At 48.1% G+C, this 21,852-nt stretch overlaps 1 protein-coding gene across 1 annotated transcript in view; it reads right to left on the bottom strand.

The window, feature by feature from the left end:
* The window catches only part of LOC121001628 (kinesin-like protein KIF20A), a 132,729-nt gene extending 113,008 nt beyond the window's left edge, over positions 1 to 19,721 (bottom strand). Inside the window, exon 1 of the mRNA XM_040432795.1 lies at positions 19,570 to 19,721. Coding sequence (XP_040288729.1) covers positions 19,570 to 19,698 — 129 coding nt within the window. The 5' untranslated portion in view covers positions 19,699 to 19,721. The remainder of the gene's footprint in view (positions 1 to 19,569) is intronic.
* Between the last annotated feature and the right edge of the window lie 2,131 nt (positions 19,722 to 21,852).

Below are 21,852 nucleotides of genomic sequence, written 5' to 3'. Positions count from 1 at the left end.
TGCTGCGGTCCGCGCTGACCGCGACATAGAAGGGGTTTGTATTAGGTGAGGGAGTGCATCGAGTCCCCGCGCTGCTGTGGCGGGGACTTGATGTGTCAGAAGGTAGCCCGATGCTATAGCCCCATGCTCCACCGGGAGGACCCCAGTGCATGCAAAAGCAGTAGGAGACCAAAGCAATACCACCATCGGATTGACAACCTTCAGGTTCCGAAGAACTAAGCAACCCTTCCTACAACAGGCAAGAGTGGGAGGGAGCTGTGTCCCCCAATGGAAAAGACGAGAAAGATTTTACAGGCGAGTTTCACAAAAAAAAAAAATCTCCGTTTCTCGCACATTCCATTGGGGGACACAGACCATGGAACGACCCAGAGCAGTCCATGGGGTGGGAAAAATCAGCACCTCCAGTGGGAAACGCTCAGCGGTCAAACAGGAACCACCGCCTGCAATACCTTGCGCCCAAAAACAGCATCAGCCAATGCCAAAGAGTGCAGTTGGTAAAACTTTGTAAAGGTATGCAAGGAGGATCAGGTGGCCGCCTTGCAAAGTTGAGATGCTGAAGAGCGATTACGCCTAGCCCAGGAGGCCCCTATCGCGGTAACCCCATCTGTGGGAACCCTGCCACGGGCACGATAGGCGCGGCAATAGCCGACCGAATCCACCGGGCTACCAAGACCTTGGAAGCCGCCAGACCTTTACGAGGCCCTTCAGGAATCACGAAAAGGGAATCCGTACAGCGGAAAGAGGCAGTAACCGACAGGTACACTCGCAGAGCACGGACAACGTCCAGGGAATGGAGAGCATGCTCCTTGCGGTTCGCCGGGGATGGACAAAAAGAGGGCAGGACTATATCCTCATTAAGGTGGAAGGCGGAGACAACCTTGGGCAAAAATGAAGGGACCGGGCGAAGCACCACCTTATCCTGGTGGAAGACCAAAAAGGGCTCCCTAGAGGAAAGAGCAGCCAGCTCCGATACCCTCTTGATTGAGGTGATGACCACCTTCCATGTGAGAAGATTCAAAGAAACCTCCCTCAGAGGCTCAAAGGGAGCCGCCTGGAGGGAAGACAGAACCAAATTGAGATCCCAGGGGGGCAGGGGAGGAACATTCGGAGGGACTGAATGCACCACCCCCTTGTAGGAAGGTCCTCACTGGACCGAGCAGAGCCAGGGATCGCTGAAAGAAAATGGCCAGAGTCGAGACCTGGCCCTTCAGAGAGCTCAGCGACATTCCCATCTCAAGGCCCGACTGGAGAAAGGAGAGGACCACCGGAACCGAGAAACAAAGGGGAAAAACGCCCAGTATCTCACAAAGGGCAAGAAAGGCCTTTCAGGTACGATAGTATATTAAGGAGGAAACTGGTTTTCTGGCCTTGATCATGGTCTTCACCACAGAGTCTGAGAAGCCCCTCTTCGGGATGGCGGTCTCAACAGCCACGCCGTTAAACAAAGGGACTGTAAATTCTGGTGGAAGAGCAGTCCTTGAGACAGTAGGTCCTCCCTGAGAGGAAGAGGCCACGGAACGTCTGCCAGCATCCGAGTGACGTCCGAGAACCAGGCGCGGCGAGGCCAATAGGGGGCGATGAGAATGGTCGGAATCCCTTCCGACGTGATTTTGCGAAGGACCTTCGGTAGTAGAGGCAGAGGTGGAAAGAGAAAGGAGGGGGAAGCCCTGCCACGGAGTCACCAGCGCATCCACCCCGTACGCCTCCGGGTCCTGAGCACTGGTCAGGAACGTGGGAACCTTGTTGTTGAGCCTGGACGCCATCAGGTCGACGTCCGGGCGGCCCCACCGGCGACAGATGTCCTTGAAAACTTCCGGATTTAAGGACCACTCTCCTGGATCCACTGTGTTGCGGCTGAGAAAGTCCACCTTCCAATTGTCAACCCCTGGGATGTACACTGCCGCCAGTACTGGAACGAGTCTCCGCCCACTGGAGGATCCTTTCCGCCTCCTGCATCACCGTCCAGCTGCGGGTCCCACCCTGGTGGTTGACGTAAGCCACGGCTGTGGCATTGTCCGACTGGACCCTTACTGGGTGACCTGCCAGGAGAGGAGTCCAATGAGAAAGGGAGAGGAAAATTGCTCTGAGCTCCAGCACGTTAATCGGAAGGCAGGCTTCCGTCACCGACCAAACCCCCTTCACCGTCCAGGCCTGGAGACCACCCCCCCCCCCCCAACCCAGGAGGCTGGTGTAGGTGATGACGACTGTCCAGGAGATTGGAAGAAAGGACCTCCCTGAAATCAGGTTTTGGGAGGACAGCCACCACTGGAGTTCCACCCGAACCCGAGGAGGCAGACGGACCCGAGAGTCCAGACCGCACAATGTCCTGTCCCAAAAAAAGGACAGAATCGCCCGCTGTAGAGGCCGAGTGTGAAACTGGACAAAGGGGACGGCCTCAAAAGGAGGCCACCAGTCCGTCCCAGAACCCTCATGCACTCCCGGATGGAGAGGCGTCGGGAGCGCAGTAAGAGATACCGACTCCTGAATTCAAGAGGACTTGGAATCCGGAAGGAATATCCGAGCTGCCGTGGTGTCCAGAACCATCCCTAGGAAGGTCACCCTCTGTGAGGGGTAAAGAGACGACTTCTGGACATTGATCAGCCAGCCGAACTGCTCCAGTCTGAACAGTGATTCAGACACTGTCCCTGGCCTGGGGAAGGGAGCAAGCCTTTATCAGTATGTTGTCCAGGTAGGGCAACAAAGATATGCCCCTGGTACGGAGGAGCGCCAAGAGCGGCGCCAAGATCTTCGTGAATACTCGAGGGGCCGTAGCCAGCCCAAAAGGGAAGGGCGACAAACTGGTAATGCTGCCCGCCGACAGCGAAGCGCAGAAACCTGTGGTGAGATTCTGCTATAGGGACATGCAAATAGGAGTCTTGTATGTCCACAGACGCGAGGAATTCCCCTGGAAGAAAAGCAGCAATAACGGATCGGGGGGGGGATTCCATCCAGAACCTCCGGACCCGCAGAGACCTGTTTAACAGCTTCAGGCCCAGAGCAGGACACACCGATCCCTCCTTCTTTGGCACCACAAATAGGTTGGAGTAGAAACCTGCGCCTTGCTCCTCCAGGGGGACTGGAACAATCACTCCCCTGTCCAAAAGGGAAGAGACCGCCTGCAATAGAGCCGAGGCCCGGACTGGGTCCCCCAGAACCAGAGAAGGGAAGAAACGCTCCGGAAGCAAATTCTATTTTGTAACCAGATGTTACAATTTCCAGGGCCCAGGCGTCCTGGATGTGAGCTCTCCAAACCTGTTGAAAGGAGAGCAATCGGCCCCCCACCGTAAGAGGTGGGGGTGCCCCTTCAGGCGAAGGACTGTTTGGGAGCTGCAGGGCGGGCTGATTGTGGCCACGGGCGCCAGGAAGGCTGGGGCTTAAATGCAGGCTTCTTACGGGAGTCCTGAGAGCCACCCGGGAAAGGGGCCACTGCATATCTGGAAGAGGAGAAGCGACGAAAGGACTGGTTCCTAGAAGCGGAGGACCGAGCTCCAAAGGTGCGCTTGGATCTAGATTGGGGCAGGTTGGTACTCTTGCCCCCCGTCGCATCCGAGATGATCTCGTCCAGCTTAGCACCAAAAAGCCTGGAACCCGAAAAGGGGAGGTTAGTGAGGGAACGCTTAGAGGAAGCGTCAGCCTCCCAAACCTTCAACCAGACTTTGCGCTGAGTGACCGAAAGGGCCGAAATCCGCGCAAAGAGAATGCTAACATCAAAGGAAGCTTCACAGAGAAACTTCGTCGCCTGAGACATCTGGAGGACAAAGTTTAAGGTGTCCGCAGAGGCATCCTGTTCCGCTAGGTCCTGATGGTGGCGCTGCAACCATACGGAAAGCGCTCTGGATACCCAGGCCGAGGCGAAAGCGGGCCGCAGGCCTGTGCCTGCCAGAGTGAAGATGGCTTTGGACAGAGAATCCAAACGCCTTTCAACTGCATCCCGTAGAGACGAACCATCCAAGACAGGTATGGCCGTATTCTTAGCCAATCTGGCCACCGGCGGGTCCACTGCTGCACATTTTCTGCCGGAAATGGATAAAGAGTATCCATGCGTTTCGTGGCAGAAAACCGGTGATTAGGGCGGTCCCAGGCCTTAGAGAGGACCTTGTCGAACTCGCCATGTATGGGGAATACAACAGTTTGTGGTTTCCTAGAGTGGAAAAAGAGGGAATTCCTGGCTACCAGCAGAAGGAGATTCCCCCTGGATATCAAAAGTATCCCAGACCGCCGCCACCAAGTCTGCCACCATAGTGGACAGCTTGGGCGAGGGTTCCAGCTCTGTGTCCTCGTCAGAACTGGATCTTTCCCCTTCCGATCTATGGTCCCTGCGAGGAGGGGGAAGTGTCTGAACGGGCCTCCAGGCGAGGAGTGGGAAGCAGAATCATACGAGGAAGGATGCTGCTGTGTACGCTGTCTCTTAGCGGCCTCTGTGGGAAGCACTGGGAAGCGGATTGGTGTTGGCCGCAGGATCCGTGGACGCCATGCGTTCCATGAAGGCCATGGCGGCCTGAGAGACTTGGGTTAAATCAGCGGCCGTCCTAGAAATGGCAGAGGCCCAAACGGGTTCCGCTGGCTCCGACAGGGCGGAGGGAGGACTGGGCTGAGAGAGGAGGAGGATGATAATTCTGTCCAGAGGCAAGGCAAGAGTCACAGGATCCCGTGACCGAAAGTGGCAAACAGAAGACCTTACAAAGCCCCAGTGGGGCAGACTTGGATTTTTGAGAGGCCCCAGGTTTCGGCATGGCAGCAATACCTGCAAAGGAAGGGGTCAGGGTCTCCTACCGTTCCTGCAGCACGAGAGCAATGACTATCCTACCGCGACAGTATGGAGAGCGCTGAGCCGGAAATAGGAAAAAAAATAATAGAGACGCGGCCGCCGGAAGGGTAGGAGGGCCAAGGAAGTTGCCACTTCTGATAGCGAATGCTCCAGACAGGAATCCTTCCCCCCTTCAAACCACCCACTAAGCGGCCCTAAGTGTCACACCGGGAGACAGGAGGAGGCAGTGTACTAATCTGCTCCTGCAGTCTTCGCCCTCTGATCCACACCAGCGGAGATAACCTCTTCAGTCAGCTGGCACAAGGAGTAGCAGTGATCTGGAGGAGGGCAGGAAGGTGACCGCGAATCCTGTAGGCCGCCGGAGCTGCAGGTCGAGCCCGGTTCCACTTAACATCTGGGGGAGGGTGGGAGGTAGCCGGGGACGTCAGTTCGACCCCGGCGCTCGCTCCACCGATAGACCAAGGAAGCAGAATTGCGACCCTGCATCCTCTGCTGAGAAAAATAAACGGGAGTAGAGTCTAAAATGTCACCTCCTTATCCGACACTAAGCAAGACTGGGGTCCTCCCGGTGGAGCATGGGGGTATAGCCCGGGGAGAAGGAGCTCTTATTTGCATAGTGTCTCCTCCTAGTAATGACCTAGGCTATACCCATGGTCTGTGTCCCCCAATGGAATGTGCGAGAAAAGCCATTTTTTGTCACCTTACATCAGAAAAATTGCAACACCAAGCGATCAAAAAGGCATGGGAAATGTAAAGTAAAGTAATAACTATTATATGAGGTATCACTTTATATAAATAGAGAAATTGAAATTAGAAAATTTGGGATTTTTCACAAATAAAAAAGGTGAAATATATTGACTCAAATTTATGACCATCATGAAGTACAATATGTGATGAGAAAATCTCAGAATGGCTTGGATAAGTAAGTGTTCCAAAGTTATTACCACATAAAGTGACATAATTTGCAAAAAATGGCCTGGGCAGAAGAGCGAAATCTGGCTGGGGTAGAAGGGGTTAAAACAGATAGTGACACCTCCTAAAATAGTTATTACTTTACATTCCCCATATGTCTGCTTCATGTTTGGATCATTTTGTAAATTACATTTTCTTCTTTAGGGACATTAGAAGGCTTAGACATTTAAAAGCAAATCTTAAAATATCTTTAAGAACATTTCCAAAACCCACTTTAAGGACCAGTTCAGGTCTGAAGTCACTTTGTGAGGCTTACATAATAGAAACCACCCATAAATGGGTGGTGCTTCTCCTGAGGGAGCTCTGGAAGACTACTGTGGTGCCCATCGTTACATGCTTATGGCCTTGTTTTAGTGAGGCCTCGCATGGGGGGGGGTCAACTCTTCCACGGAATGAGTCCCCCAAGAAGAGAAGGAGGAGCGGTAGGGGTGAACCCAATGGGGCAAGTCCATTTATATGACGCCAGCTGAGAGTTGAGTCTGTGTGAGGGTTATGCAAGTTACTTCCCTGTCCTGTTTGTCCGGCATAATGTATGGACTATAGGAATCTTGTTCAAGTCCCATGTAGAAACAAAAAAAAAGAAAAAAAAAAAAAAAAAAAAGACGCGCCTTCTGGAGTCTTACAAGAAACAATTATGCCCTGACTGCCTTACAAAAATTCTTAAAGAGGAACAGCCTTTTGTCAGACTTGAGAGTTATGAGAGGAAGTTCAGGAGTCTGTCTAACATGGTTCCATCCCTAGTCCCCTCTCCGCCACAGTCTAAAAGACCCAGGGTTCAAATGGATTCCAACTCTGAAGACGATGGCTTATATTATTCAGAGGGAGAAGTGGAGGAAGATAATTAACATTTCCCGTCCTCCTTTTCTAAAAAAAAATAAAAAAAATCTAAATAAATATCAAGGAGATACCTCTTTTCCTGAGAGGATCTGGATCCTCTTCAACCGCAGTAAGACAAACTATGGCGGTAGAAGATGAGGAACAGGCCCAAACTATTCAGGATGAGATGTTCGGGGGCCTGAGAGCGAAAAATAAACTTTTTCCAGTAAACTCCAATTTGAAAGAATTAATAAAAGGAGGAATGGGAAGATGCAGAAAAGAAACTAATTACCACTCGAATTTAAATGCAGACTTTTACTCAATCCGGATTTGGGAAGAAATCCCAAAAGTTGATATTCAAGTAGCAAAAGGAGGCAAAGAAAACTACGATTCCATTTGAAGACTCATCAAGTAAGATAGATGGATTATTGAAGAAAGCGTGGGAATCTTCGGCTGTGTCTATGAACACAAATATTGCTGCCACGTCAGTAGCCAGAGCCATGAATCTTTGGCTTGATCCGCTTGAAAACCACCTCAAATTAAAAACCTCTAGAGGATAGTCTCTACCACTATTGAAGATGGCTACAGCTTTCATGGCAGATGCTTCAGCAGAGTCTATCCATTTTGCAGCTCGCAATGAGACATTAAATACGGCAAGGAGGGCTCTTTGGCTTAAAGGGAACCTGTCACCGGGATTTTGTGTGTAGAGCTGAGCCCATGGGTTGCTAGATGGCCGCTAGCACATCTGCAATATCCAGTCCCCATAGCCATGTGTGCTTTTATTATGTAAAAAAAATGTTTTGATACATATGCAAATTAACCTGAGATGAGTCCTGTCCCCGAGAGGAGTCAGGGACAGGACTCATCTCAGGTTACTTTGCATACGTATCAAAACGTGTTGTTTTTTTTTTTTACACAATAAAAGCAAACAGAGCTATGGGGACTGGATATTGCGGATGTGCTAGCGGCCATCTAGCAACCCATGTCCTCAGCTCCATACACAAAATCCTGGTGACAGGTTCCCTTTCATGGTCAGGAGACATAGCTTCCAACAATAAATTATGTGTGATCCCCTTCTCCGGTTCTTATCTGTTTGGACCAGTCCTAGATTCTATTCTAGAAAGAGCAGCAGATAAGAAGAAAGGCTTCCTGGAGGAGAAATCAAGAAAGCTGCAGCCATTTCAGAAACCCTCTAGACAGTTTCAAAATAGAACACCTAGAGGTAAAGGCAAGACAGGGAGATGGAGCTATCCTAAAGGAGGAAGAAGAGGATTTTTCCTCAATCCAAATTCCAATAGTACTACAGGGAAACAATGACGCCAGACCGGTGGGAGGGGGTGGAGTTCATTACTTCTGGCAGAGGTGGCTGCGAATCACGCACAATAAGTGGGTTCTAGATTCTATCTGCGAGGGCTTCAGACTAGAATTCAGTTGTTCTCCTCCCCACAATTTTCAAATGATGGAATTTCCTTCTACAAGGTCCTTTAAAACACCCGGACCTCGAGAAGCTGAACCTAACAGCCTGGATCCTCAGAGGCAGGCATAAAAAATTTTTTTTTTTTTTAAAAAGACAGGGTCTCAGACAAGGTAATATCGACTTTACAGAACAGTCGTAAACTGGTAACTTCGGCCTAATACAATAAGATATGGAAGAAGTTTAAATCATGATTGTCTCTGAATCATCCAGATAATGAGTTCCCCTCAATAGGTAACATTCTGGATTTTCTTCATATGGGATATGATATGAGGCTAAGACCTAGTACCCTAAAAAGTCAAGATTTCGGCATTAGCCTGTTTTCTGGACACTCCAATTGGCGGAACATAGATGGATAAAAAGATTCGTAAAGGCAGTGTCTAGCATAAGCCCAACATGGGGATTTATATGTAGTCCTAAATGCCCTTTGCGAGACACAGTTTGAGCCAGTATAACATATCGGATAAGCTTTTGTCCCTCAAAGCCTCTTTCCTGGTAGCTATAACCACAACCAGTAGAATAGGAGAGAATCAGGCCTTGTCAATGACTGAACCATACTTGAATATCTTAGACGACCGTATAATACTGAGGCTGCATCCGTCTTTCTTACCAAAGGTGGTCTCTCCTTTTCATAGAGAACAGGAAATAATTCTTCCTTCCTTTTGTGCCTGCCCCAAAAAGGTGCAGGAGGAGCGTTTCCATCGCCTAGACGTCAGAAGAATAATCCTGGCATATCTTCAGAGAACAGAATCCTGGAGAAAATCAACTAATCTTTTCGTTCAGTTCGGTGGAAGGAACAGAGGCAGCAAGGCCTCAAAACAGACCTTGGCTAAATGGATAAAGGAGACAATCATGGAATCCTACAGACTTCAGTGTATATCCTGCCCTTTGTGAGAGCCCATTTGACCAGAGCTATGGCTGCCTCGTAGGCGGAGAAAGCAGAGGCCCCGGTTGACCAAATTTGCAAGGCAGCTACTTGGTCTAATTTTCTTATGTTCGCTAAATATTATAGGCTAGACATACTAGCCAACCAAGATCTGGCATTTGGACGGAAAGTCCTCCAGGCAGTGGTCCCCCCCTCCCCCCTAGTTCTGTCTAATTTGATAGTTCTCCAGTGGTGCTGTCATGGAGGGACGTCCTGGAAACTAAGATTTAGGGCTCGTTCACGACCAAGAGGTTTTTTTTTGCGGTCCAAAACTGCGGATCTGCAAAAAAAAGGATGCCACCCGTGTGCCTTCCGCAATTTGCAGAACGGAACAGGAGGCCCATTATAGAAATGCCTATTCCTGTCCGCAAAACAGACAAGAATAGGACAGGACTCAATTTTTGCAGGGCCGCGGAACAGAGCAACAGATGCGGACAGCACACAGAGTGCTGTCCACATCTTTTGCGGACCCATTGAAATAAATATTGCTCCATATACGGAACGCAGAAAACAGCCCGTAGACGGAACGCAAAATACGTTCGTGTGAATGAGCCCTTAGTCTTACCGGTAAATGGTTTTCCAGGAGTCCGACATGACAGCACCCGGTATTACACCTCCCTCCTTTGTTTTGTTGGTTGTTCTGACTTTTTTGGATCAATGTGATGTAAACATTGTGAGTTCAAATAAATAAGTTGGATCCTATCCAATGTAGCAATTTTGAAAACACTGGAGAGTGAGGGCGGGGAGGGGCTTTTTAACCCTTTAAAGGGGTATTCCCATCTCAATGATAACTGTTAAATATGTTAATGATTTGACAGTGATAATTTTTGTAAATACATTATATTATCCAATTCCCACCCTTTTTGAGAAAATAAGTCCCCTCTTACCCGATTGTTGTCTTTTATCTCCCCTGGTTACAGCCACCTCTCGCCTGTCGAATCTGGCCGGGCTATGCTTGTGCAGAAGACTGAAGATTTTCTCCCGGCTGGGCCACGCAATGTCCTGAAAACGCACGCCGCCGCACATGCGCCACGACGACTTCTTCCTGGCCAGTATAGTACAGAACCACGAACGCTCATGTTCAGGACATTGTGCGGCCCGGCCGGGAGAAAATCTTCAGTCTTCTGCGCAAGCGCGGCCCGGCTGGGAGAAGACGTCAATCAAGCCCTGCCAAATCCAGGAAGTGAACGTCGAGCTGGACGCAGGCAAGTATGAAAAATGATGATGGGAATACCCCTTTAAGGACCCATGATGTAGCTGTACGTCATGAGTCCAATCCCTAAACATGGCGCCACCTCGCACGTGCAGCGGGCACCTTAGCCGCGGCACATAAGGCTGATCGCATACATCTTGCCCTTAAGATGCCGTGGTCAAATGTGACCACGGCATCTGCGTAAACAGGAACCGGAAGTCGCACGCTTCCGGTCCGGTAACAGCTTTCATGGCTGAGATCGGGGAACCTGTTACCTTGCGCTAATTGACCGAAGCCTCAAGCAGGCTTCAGAGTCAATTAGATGTATATATCAATACAGGCCACTAGGTGGCAGCCTTGCATTAATATAGTGCAAATGAAGTCTTCAATGATGGCTATTTAGGGTACTTTCACACTTTCAGAGTATTCCAGCAGGTGGTTTCGTCGCTGGAACTGCCTGCCGGATCCGGCAATATGGCCGCACACTGATTGCATTTGTCAGACGGATCCGGATGCGGATCCGTCTGACAAGTGCATTGAAATACCAGATCAGGCTCTCAGGTGTCATCCGGAAAAACAGATACAGTATTAATTATTTTAGCATTTTTAAAGGTCTGCGCATGAGCAGACCGGAAAGCTGTATCCTTTTTGCCGGAACACTCAATGCCGGACCCTGCACTAATACACTTGCTGTATCCTGCATGTGATCAGTATTTTTGGCCGGAGAGAAAACTGCAGCATGCTGCAGTATTTTCTCCGTCCAAAAAACATAAGGGACTGAACTGAATGCTCTCCATTCAGAAAGCATCAGGATAAAACTGATCAGTATTGAGTTCTGTCATAGGGGCTCAATACTGGAAAACAAAAACTGTCACTGAATACTATGGGCAATCGAATGATCACCAGTTAGTCACCGAAGGTGACAAAAAAAAAAACATCATGGGCATCACCGCGTGCGAAAATGCCCACACTGTTAAAATGTATCAATATTAATGGCATACGGCAAATAGCGTAGTGGGGAAAAAAAATAAAGACAACCAATTTGCCAAAAAGTCGCACTGAAAATTGTTGTGACTGAAAAGAACAGCTAGTCCTGCAAAAAATGAGCCCTCACACAGCCCCGTACACAACTACAAAAATAGGGGTCAGAATATGGTTATTAAAAAAAATAAAAATTCCCTCAAAGGTTTTACATTTTTTTCCAGTATTATCAGGGCTCCAGATGGCGACCAAAACGGTCGCCAATGCGCCTTAAAATTTGCAGATGGCGACAAGACTTTTTATAGTCTTGTCGCCATTTGCGACTGTACCGCCGCGATCCTGCGCAGCCCAAGTTCTCTTCAGTAGCACAGTGGAGAAGGAAGGAGTCCCTCCCTCTCCACTGATGCGGCCGCCACCACCAATGGGGAGATAGTAGGGGAGGAGTTGTCGCCACTGCGCCACCAATGAATGTAAAACATAAGTATAGGCAGCAGTATCACAGACCCGGCACCCGGCCTCAATAACAGGGCATGCGATCCGCGGCAATTAACCCCTCATTCAGGTGCCACAGATCGCATGCCCTGTTATTGAGGACGGGTGCCGGGTCTGTGATACCGCTGCAGACAATTGTATAAAGGAGTTAAAGAGGACCTTTCGTGGGTCCAAAGAATTAATAGCAGGCTGCATAGAGCGGCGCCCAGGGATCTAAGTGCACTTACTATTATTCCTGGGCGCCGCTCCGTTCGTCCGCTGTGGCCACCGGTATTTTCAACATTCAGAGCAAGGAGGAGGAGACGCCAGTGTCTCTCCTTCTCCCTGACAGTAGCGCTGTCCAATCGCAGCTCAGAGCCAGGGAGAAAAAAAAAAAATCTCCCTGGCTCTGAGCTGTGATTGGACAGCGCTGCTGTCAGGGAGAAGGAGAGACACTGGCCTCTCCTCCTCCTTGCTCTGAATGTTGAAAATACCGGGGGCCACAGCGGACGAACGGAGCGGCGCCCAGGAATAATAGTAAGTGCACTTAGATCCCTGGGCGCCGCTCTATGCAGCCTGCTACTAAGTTCATATTCTTTGGACCCACGAAAGGTTCTCTTTTTAATTACATTCATTGGTGGTGCAGTGCACCCCCCCCCTTCCCCCCCAATTATCACTGGCCACAAGTCGTCGTAGCCCCCCCCCTATTGTTATATGGTGGGCACAGGGTCCCATCCCCTTCATTGGTGGCAGTGGCAGATTACACTGCTGGGGCTCAGATTGTTACCATGGCAGCCAGGATGCTTCTGAAGCCCTGGCTGCCATGTTCAGCTCTCTGCTGCTGTGTGCACAAAGCACAGGGCAGCAGGGAGATGTGCGACATCCTATTCACCCTGATAGAGATCTATCAGGGTGAATAGCACAAGGGATGAAAAAGATCCAGGTTCTAGTCCCTAAGGGAAGAAATGGTTATTAAATAAAAAAGTAAAAAACACACACCAAAATACTAAAAGTTTAAATGGCCCCTTCCCAGTTTTACATATAAAATTTACAAACAAAGAATAAACATATTACATATCGCCACGTCCCAAAAAGTGTGAGCTATTAAAATATTAAAAAATATTCCCGCTCGGTGAAGGCCGTGACACAAAAAAAACCTCTAAACCACGCAATTCGCCATTTTAGTCACCTTGTCCCCCAGAAGATGTCCCTGGATGTGAGAGGCATGTGGTGCTGTTTTTTCCTATATGTAGTGCTGGCTCACTACTGTGACCTGCGTCTCATCTTCTCAAAGTCCTTTTTTTTTTTTTTTTTTAATTATATACACATTTTGAAATTTGGCTCCTAAATTTTTAGGTCATTTTTTTTTGTCTGGAGCACTGATTATACAAGTGTGGTATCATTGGAACCGTACTCACCTGGAGAATGAAGGCAACAGGTCAATTTTACCACATAGTGTACAGTGTAAAAAAAATTATAAAAATAAAAAACCTTCATCAGAATTAAGTTTTTTCCCCCAATTCTACCTCATTTGGAATTTTTTTCGCGCTCTTTACTACATGGTATGCAACTGTAAATGGTGACATTAGAAAGTACAACTTGTCCTGCAAAAAATAAGTGGATCAGTTTTGCCCTAATGCATTCTGAATGGAAAAGGATTCGCTCAGAATGCATCAGTTTGCCTCCGTTCCGTCAGGTTCTGGCATAAATAGACAGTTATTCTTTTTCTGCTACCTAAAAGGGTGTTTGTTAGGTTGACAGAAAAACCCTTACTCCTTAACTGCCTCAAGTTCCATGCCGTCAGGTGGAGGTTGTCCACCTGCGGATGGAAAATCGGACCCTGAAAAAGAAGATCCTGGAGTTGTCGGGACCACCCAAGGATCTGAGATCGAAAGCTTTCTCAACCATGTAAACCATGGTCTCTTCGGCCAAAATGGGACGATTAGAATTACCCTTGCCTGGTCTTCCCTTACTTTCCTCAGCACTCGGGGAATCAGAGGGAAAGCATAGGCCAGAGGAAAATCCCACCCACATAGGGATCCCTCTGGAGACAGGGGGGGGGGGGAGAGAGAGAGAAGATCTGGGAGAACACGTTCTGGTCCAGACACCACTCTCCCTGGGAAATCTGATGGCGACTCAAAGTCCACCTGAACATTTTCCTCAGCTGGGCACCTTTCACCATGAGACATCCCCTTGGATACATTTTTAAGTGATTGACAGGTGATATAAAGAGCTTTTTTAGGAATATAGAACCACGGGCATTTGATAAACTCACTTTAGGATTCGGTGTTTTACAAGGGACATCGCCATATGTTTAGCTTATAGGGCTCATTTCTGATGACAGAATCCCTTTAAGTTTTGAATTTTCTGTCGTATACCGGCTATCTTCTCTTCTGTCAAACACCTCTGGAGCCTGGAGTCCAAGATTAGGCCCAGGAACTGTTGACGTTGAATTAGTGTTGGCTTTGACTTGTCGTCGAGAATCCAACCCAGCTTCAAGATGCGGATTACTTCCAAGACCGCCAACTCGCAGGCTCTCTCTGTTTCTGCCACAATCAAAAAATTGTCGAGATAAGGTATAAATAATATGTCCCTTTCCCGGATGTGATCTGACATTTCTGCCATCACCTTGGTGAAGACCCTGGGGGACATTGCTAAGCCGAATGGGAGTGCCTGAAACTGCCAGTGTTTCAATTCTCCTTCCATCTGAACTGCAAATCTCAGGTATTTTTGATAGTCTTGATGAATCGGAACATGGAGATAGGCGTCCTTCAAGTCCAGAACAGCCATGAAGCATCCTGGGAAGAGTAGATTTATCGTTGAGTTGATAGTCTCCATTCTGAACTTTTTCTCTAGAAGAAAATAGTTCAGTCTCTTTAAAAAGATTATGGTTCTGTAGGAACCAATCAGGCTTTTTTCACCAAAAATAGAGAGGAATAAAACCCCTCTCCTTCCTGATGCTTCGGGACTGCTACTAAGACCTTTTCTGCTAAAGACTGTACTTCTGACAAGATTGCCGCTCCATCTTTTTGCGCTGCTTCCGTAATCACGAATCTTGAAGGAAGACAAACGGAATTCCAGCTTTAACCCCCCTTTTAAAGTTTCCAGAATCCAAGGGCTGCTAGAAATCTGGGTCCATGCAGGTAGAAAGTGCTTGGACCTTCCTCCTACATTGTCCCTGGCGTAATTGCTGTTCAGACTCTCTCCCCCCTCTGATTTGTTTATTGAAGAAATAACCTTTTGCTCCTTCTCTTTGGGATCTTGGTTTGTAAGATTTATCTTCCTTTGTATTTTCTCTGTTACTCCGAAAGGTGCAAAAGGATCGGTTGGACCTTTCCCTGAAAAAAAAAAAAAAAAAAAAAAAGGAAGAAGGTGCTGTGTAGGAAATTCTCTTGTCAGCAGCCTTATCCAACAGGTCATCCAGAGCTGATCCGAATAGATACTCCCCCTCACAAGGTACTGCACATAGTCTTTTCTTAGACTTTAAGTCTCCCTTCCAATTTTTCAGCCATAGGGCCCTGCAAGCGGAGTTAGCCAGTCCTGCCGGGCAGACAATCTAATAGCGTCCGCTAAAGAAGAAAAAAAAAAATAAAAAAAAAATAAAAATCTACCGCCTTTTTAATAGTAGGGAGACTAGCTAAAACGTCCCATCTAGGGCTCTTGTTCTTTATTTGTTCCTCTAGGTCAGACAAACACATAAGGAATCTGGCAGTACAGGTTGAAGCAATAGAAGGTCTGAATGAAGAATGAATGCGTGCCACAAAAACGGGCAGCCTAGGGAGAAGAGGACGAACCACAGGCTCCCCTTCAGTCAGGAAACCATACTGAGGGCAGAGAGGAGTCTCCGCCTTTTTGTGCCACAGGTTTCCTGTCTTTGGTGGCGGATCCATCCTCTCGTGGTGCTGTCGTGGGTGAGGGGTAAAAGTGAAATTCTGAAATTTCATCTACATTTTACTTTTATTCTTGTGGAACACCTAAGGGGTTAACAAAGTTTGTAAAACTAAGATTTAGGGCTCTTTCACACCTGCGTTCTTGTCTTCCGGCATAGAGTTCCGTCGTCGGGGCTCTATGCCGGAAGAATCCTGATCAGGATTATCCTAATGCATTCTGAATGGAGAGAAATCCGTTCAGGATGCATCAGGATGTCTTCAGTTCCGGAACGGAACGTTTTTTGGCCGGAGAAAATACCGCAGCATGCTGCGCTTTTTGCTCCGGCCAAAAATCCGGAACACTTGCCGCAAGGCCGGATCCGGAATTAATGCCCATTGGAAGGCATTGATCCTGATCCGGCCTTAAGCTAAACGTCGTTTCGGCGCATTGCCGGAGCCGACATTTAGCTTTTTCAGAGTGGTTACCATGGCTGCTGGGACGCTAAAGTCCTGGCAGCCATGGTAAAGTGTAGCGGGGAGCGGGGGAACAGTATACTTACCGTCCGTGCGGCTCCCCGGGCGCTCCAGAGTGACGTCAGGGCGCCACAAGCGCATGGGGCGCTCTGACGTCATTCTGGAGCGCCCCGGGAGCCGCACGGACTGTAAGTATACTGCTCCCCGCTCCTACTATGGCAACCAGGACTTTAATAGCGTCCTGGCTGCCATAGTAACACTGAAAGCATTTGGAAGACTGTTCCGTCTTCAAATGCTTTCAGTACACTTGCGTTTTTCCGGATCCGGCGGGCACCTCCGGCAACGGAAGTGCACGCCGGATCCCAACAACGCAAGTGTGAAAGAGGCCTTAGGCTACTTTCACGCTCGCGTTTTGTGCGGATACGTCATGTACGGATCCGTTCAGATAATACAACCGCCTGCAACCGTTCATAACGGATCAGTTTGTATTATCTTTAACATAGCCAAGACGGATCCATCTTAAACAGCATTGAAAGTCAATGGAGGACGGATCGGTTGTCTATTGTGCCAGATTGTGTCAGAAAACGGATCCGTCCTGACACACAATGTAAGTGAATGTGTCATAGAAAACGGATTCGTCCCCAATCTGGCACAATACAAAACGGATCCGTCCTCCATTGACTTTAAATGCTGTTCAAGACGGATCCGTCTGGGCTATGTTAAAGATAATACAAACGGATCCATTCTGAACAGTTGCAGACTGTTGTATTATCTGAACGGATCTGTCCATGACTGATCCGCACAAAATGCGAGCGTGAAAGTAGCCTAAATCTTAGTTTTACTAACTGTTAACCCCTTAGGTGTTCCACAAGAATAAAAGTAAAGTGTCGATGAAATTTCTGAATTTCACTTTTTTGGCAGATTTTTCATTTTAATCCATTTTTTACGCTAACAAGGCAAGGGTTAAAAGCTAAACAAAACATATTAGGCCTTGTGCACACGGACATTCTGCGGCTATTCCGTGCATTGGGGGCCGCATTTGCAGCGGCCGGATTGAGACCCATTAAACCTGAATGGGTCCGTGATCCTACCGCACCTTTTTTGGAGGTAAGGAGGCACGGACAGAAACACCACAGAAGCACTCCATAGTTCTCCCGTGGGGTTCCGTGCCTCCTTTTCACACCACAGCTCAGGATTGCGGAACCCACTGTTTGCTGGCCGCAATGCGGCCATGGCCAGGCAACAGCCTTGTGCATGAGGCCTAACCCCGATTCTGTAGTTTACAGAAAAAAAAAAAAACATATCTAGTCAAACTGCTGTACGGGCACACGGCAGGGCGCAGAAGAAAAGGAGCGCCATCTGGTTTTTGGAGGGCAGATTTCACTGGGATAATTTTAAGCTGCCATGTCACAGTTGAAGACCCCCTGATGCACCCCTAGAGTAGAAAATCCCACCCCCCCCCCCCAAAAAAAAAAAAAATATATATATATATATATACACATATACACACATACACAAAGAATTATTAGGAACACCATACTAATACGGTGTTGGACCCCCTTTTGCCTTCAGAACTGCCTTAATTCTACGTGGCATTGATTCAACAAGGTGCTGATAGCATTCTTTAGAAATGTTGGCCCATACTGATAGGATAGCATCTTGCAGTTGATGGACATTTGAGGGATGCACATCCAGGGCACGAAGCTCCCGTTCCATCACATCCCAAAGATGCTCTATTGGGTTGAGATCTGGTGACTGTGGGGGCCATTTTAGTACAGTGAACTCATTGTCATGTTCAAGAAACCAATTTGAAATGATTCAAGCTTTGTGACATGGTGCATTATCCTGTTGGAAGTAGCCATCAGAGGATGGATACATGTTCTCATTCTGTTTACGCCAAATTCGGACTCTACCATTTGAATGTCTCAACAGAAATCGAGACTCATCAGACCAGGGAACATTTTTCCAGTCTTCAACAGTCCAATTTTGGTGAGCTTGTGCAAATTGTAGCCTCTTTTTCCTATTTGTAGTGGAGATGAGTGGTACCCGGTGGGGTCTTCTGCTGTTGTAGCCCATCCGCCTCAAGGTTGTGCGTGTTGTGGCTTCACAAATGCTTTGCTGCATACCTCGGTTGTAACGAGTGGTTATTTCAGTCAACGTTGCTCTTCTATCAGCTTGAATCAGACGGCCCATTCTCCTCTGACCTCTAGCATCCACAAGGCATTTTTGCCCACAGGACTGCCGCATACTGGATGTTTTTCCCTTTTCACACCATTCTTTGTAAACCCTAGAAATGGTTGTGCGTGAAAATCCCAGTAACTGAGCAGATTGTGAAATACTCAGACCGGCCTGTCTGGCACCAACAACCATGCCACGCTCAAAATTGCTTAAATCACCTTTCTTTCCCATTCTGACATTCAGTTTGGAGTTCAGTTTTTTTTACGGTGTTCACCTGAGGGGTTAGTTCATGTGGTATTTTTATACAGCAGGTCGTTATGGACGTGGCAATACCCAATATGTCTACTTTTTTATTTTTTCACTTTTAACACAAAAACATTTTTGAAAAAAATATAAATCATGTATAAGTGTCTCCATATTCTGAGAGCCATAGTTATTTTGCTTTTTGCCCGATTGTTTTATGTAGGGGCTCATTTTCTGCAGGATGAGGTGACTGGTACTATTTTGGGGTGCATATGCCTTTTTGATCAGTTGGTGTTGAACTTTTTGTGATGTAAGGTGACGAGAGAGAAAAAATAAATAAAAAATAGCAGTTTTTATTTTATTTTTTCTATGGCATTCAGGTGAGGGGGTGGATCATGTGATTTTTATAGAGCCAGTCATTACGGATGCGGCAATACCCAATATGCCTGGTTTTCTTTTCAATTTTGGGAAATTTTATTTAAATTATGAAAAACACTTTAATTTTTGTCCCACTCTGGGACTTCAACTTCTGGGGTCTGATCCCCTCTGCAATGCATTACAATACAACCTGTATTGTAATGCATTGGCTGCCAGCTTGTATGCTGACAGCATGCCTGTGAGACCCAGCCCAAGGGTTGGATCTCACAGGCTTCCGTAGAAGGCAAGCCCCGATGCCTATGGAAGGTATCTGTCTGCTTTCACTGCCATCAGGTCCCCACCACTGCAGCGTGGGGGGCACCTGTACCCTCCGCATGCCGTGGTCAGCTTTGATCGTGGCATACAAGGGGTTAATAAGCCGGCATCTGTGTTTTCACTGAAGCCGTGTATTCAGCAGAGGCCTGGCTGTCAGTGATTTCCGGGTTAGTGCTGATGATCGGTGCACCCGCCCGATCAGCCCGCCGTTCATGTACGGCGCTGGTCCTCAAGTGACGTCCAACAGCACCGTACATGCAGGTCCTCTATGGGTTAAACTTTGGCCCTTGGTGAATGGGGTTTTACAAACCCTCTCCGCTTACAGGGTAATAAATAAATAAAATAAAAAATCTGCAGCGCACAACACAAGCGGATTTGCCTAAAGGAAAAACACTTAGTGCTAGAAGTCATCCTTAATGGAAAGTTTTGTATAAACTATGTGTATTGTACTGGAGGAAAGAAAAGATGTAGAAAGGTTTCAATCCTATGCAGCAAGAATGGAAGAGGTCTTACCACCAGTACTGAGGAGTCAGAGGTGAGCGTGTCCCCCGCAGCACCGCACACTGAGGGATCCAGCAGCGAGCTCTGTTCTGCCAAAAGCATGGCACTGTCGTCCCTCGTATCTATCAGGGCTGTATCCATCACTGGGTATTCTTCCTGCAGTAGTAACTGGGAAAGAAATGAAACACTCAAATGGAAAGGAATAAAGCAATAAAAAGGTCACAAAAATGCAAAGTCAACAATTATTCACTGTGACCATATGGCAAATTACAGCGGTACTGCCAAAAAAAATGCCACCTGATTGCAGCATTATATTGTGCTACCTCAATTGTATTATGAGCGAAGTGATCCTCCTCACCAGATACTAATAGATACACAAATGGTGAGATGAGGGAAGTGTTCCCCCATGGATGCAACACAGGAATCTGCCATGTTAGGGCTCATACACAAGACTATGTATTTTGCAGTCTATAAAAAATATGGATGACATCCGTGTGCATTCCGTATTTTGCGGAACGGAACAGCTGGCCCCTGATAGAACAGTGCTATCCTTGCCTGTAATGCAGACAATAATAAGAAGACATGCTCTATTTTTTTTACTGAACGGACATAGAAAATAAACACATTTGTGTGCCTGAGCTCTTAGGCACTATTAACGCCCCCGTTGCTCCTAGAGACCCCTTTGTATATATTAGGGCTGCACGATATGGGAATTTTGTGCGATTGCGATTAGGGCCCTAAAAATTGCGATAACTATATGCGATGCAATATTTTAAGGGAATTGTGCTAGAGGTCTATTTGCGGAGGACACCGTTATGGGGTGGATCTGTGGAGGACACCGTTATGGGGTGGATCTGTGGAGGACACCGTTATGGGGTGGATCTGTGGAGGACACCGTTATGGGGTGGATCTGTGGAGGACACCGTTATGGGGTGGATCTGTGGAGGACACCGTTATGGGGTGGATCTGTGGAGGACACCGTTATGGGGTGGATCTGTGGAGGACACCGTTATGGGGTGGATCTGTGGAGGACACCGTTATGGGGTGGATCTGTGGAGGACACCGTTATGGGGTGGATCTGTGGAGGACACCGTTATGGGGTGGATCTGTGGAGGACACCGTTATGGGGTGGATCTGTGGAGGACACCGTTATGGGGTGGATCTGTGGAGGACACCGTTATGGGGTGGATCTGTGGAGGACACCGTTATGGGGTGGATCTGTGGAGGACACCGTTATGGGGTGGATCTGTGGAGGACACCGTTATGGGGTGGATCTGTGGAGGACACCGTTATGGGGTGGATCTGTGGAGGACACCGTTATGGGGTGGATCTGTGGAGGACACCGTTATGGGGTGGATCTGTGGAGGACACCGTTATGGGGTGGATCTGTGGAGGACACCGTTATGGGGTGGATCTGTGGAGGACACCGTTATGGGGTGGATCTGTGGAGGACACCGTTATGGGGTGGATCTGTGGAGGACACCGTTATGGGGTGGATCTGTGGAGGACACCGTTATGGGGTGGATCTGTGGAGGACACCGTTATGGGGTGGATCTGTGGAGGACACCGTTATGGGGTGGATCTGTGGAGGACACCGTTATGGGGTGGATCTGTGGAGGACACCGTTATGGGGTGGATCTGTGGAGGACACCGTTATGGGGTGGATCTGTGGAGGACACCGTTATGGGGTGGATCTGTGGAGGACACCGTTATGGGGTGGATCTGTGCTATGACACATAAAGCCATGAGGGGGGCCAGCATAAGACACAAATAGCATCTTATGCTGGTCCCCCTCATGGCCCTGTGTCCCCTCATGTGTCCTAAACTGCGCACATAACTGGCTTTGTGTGTAAAGTATTTTACTACTGTCTGAAACAATCTCTCTCCTATTGATAACATGGCCAGCCTCTGTACTCACTTTCACTATGAATGCACTGCAGCGAGCTGGCCGGCGCGTGACTCAGTCACGCTCCTCCCACTTAATTCAGGAGCGTTACTAAGTGACGTCAGTCACACACCAGCCGGCTCGCTGCAGTGCATTCATAGTGAAAGTGAGTACAGAGGCTGGCCATTTTATCAATAGGAGAGAGATTGTTTCAGACAGTAGTAAAATACTTTACATACAAAGCCAGTTATATGCGCGGGGCCCCTTCATATATAATCGCAGCATTTTCGGGTCGGCCAAATCGCCATATCGCATTTGGCGATTACCGCGATTCGATAATTTTTTCGATATATCGTGCAGCCCTAGTATATATTAAAACATCAATTTCTTAGTAATGTGGGCACATAAGA

Source organism: Bufo bufo, chromosome 5 (assembly GCF_905171765.1).
Source record: "Bufo bufo chromosome 5, aBufBuf1.1, whole genome shotgun sequence".
Taxonomy (NCBI): domain Eukaryota; kingdom Metazoa; phylum Chordata; class Amphibia; order Anura; family Bufonidae; genus Bufo; species Bufo bufo.
The sequence above is the reverse complement of the archived record's forward strand: the minus strand, read 5'-3'. Positions and strand labels throughout refer to the sequence as shown.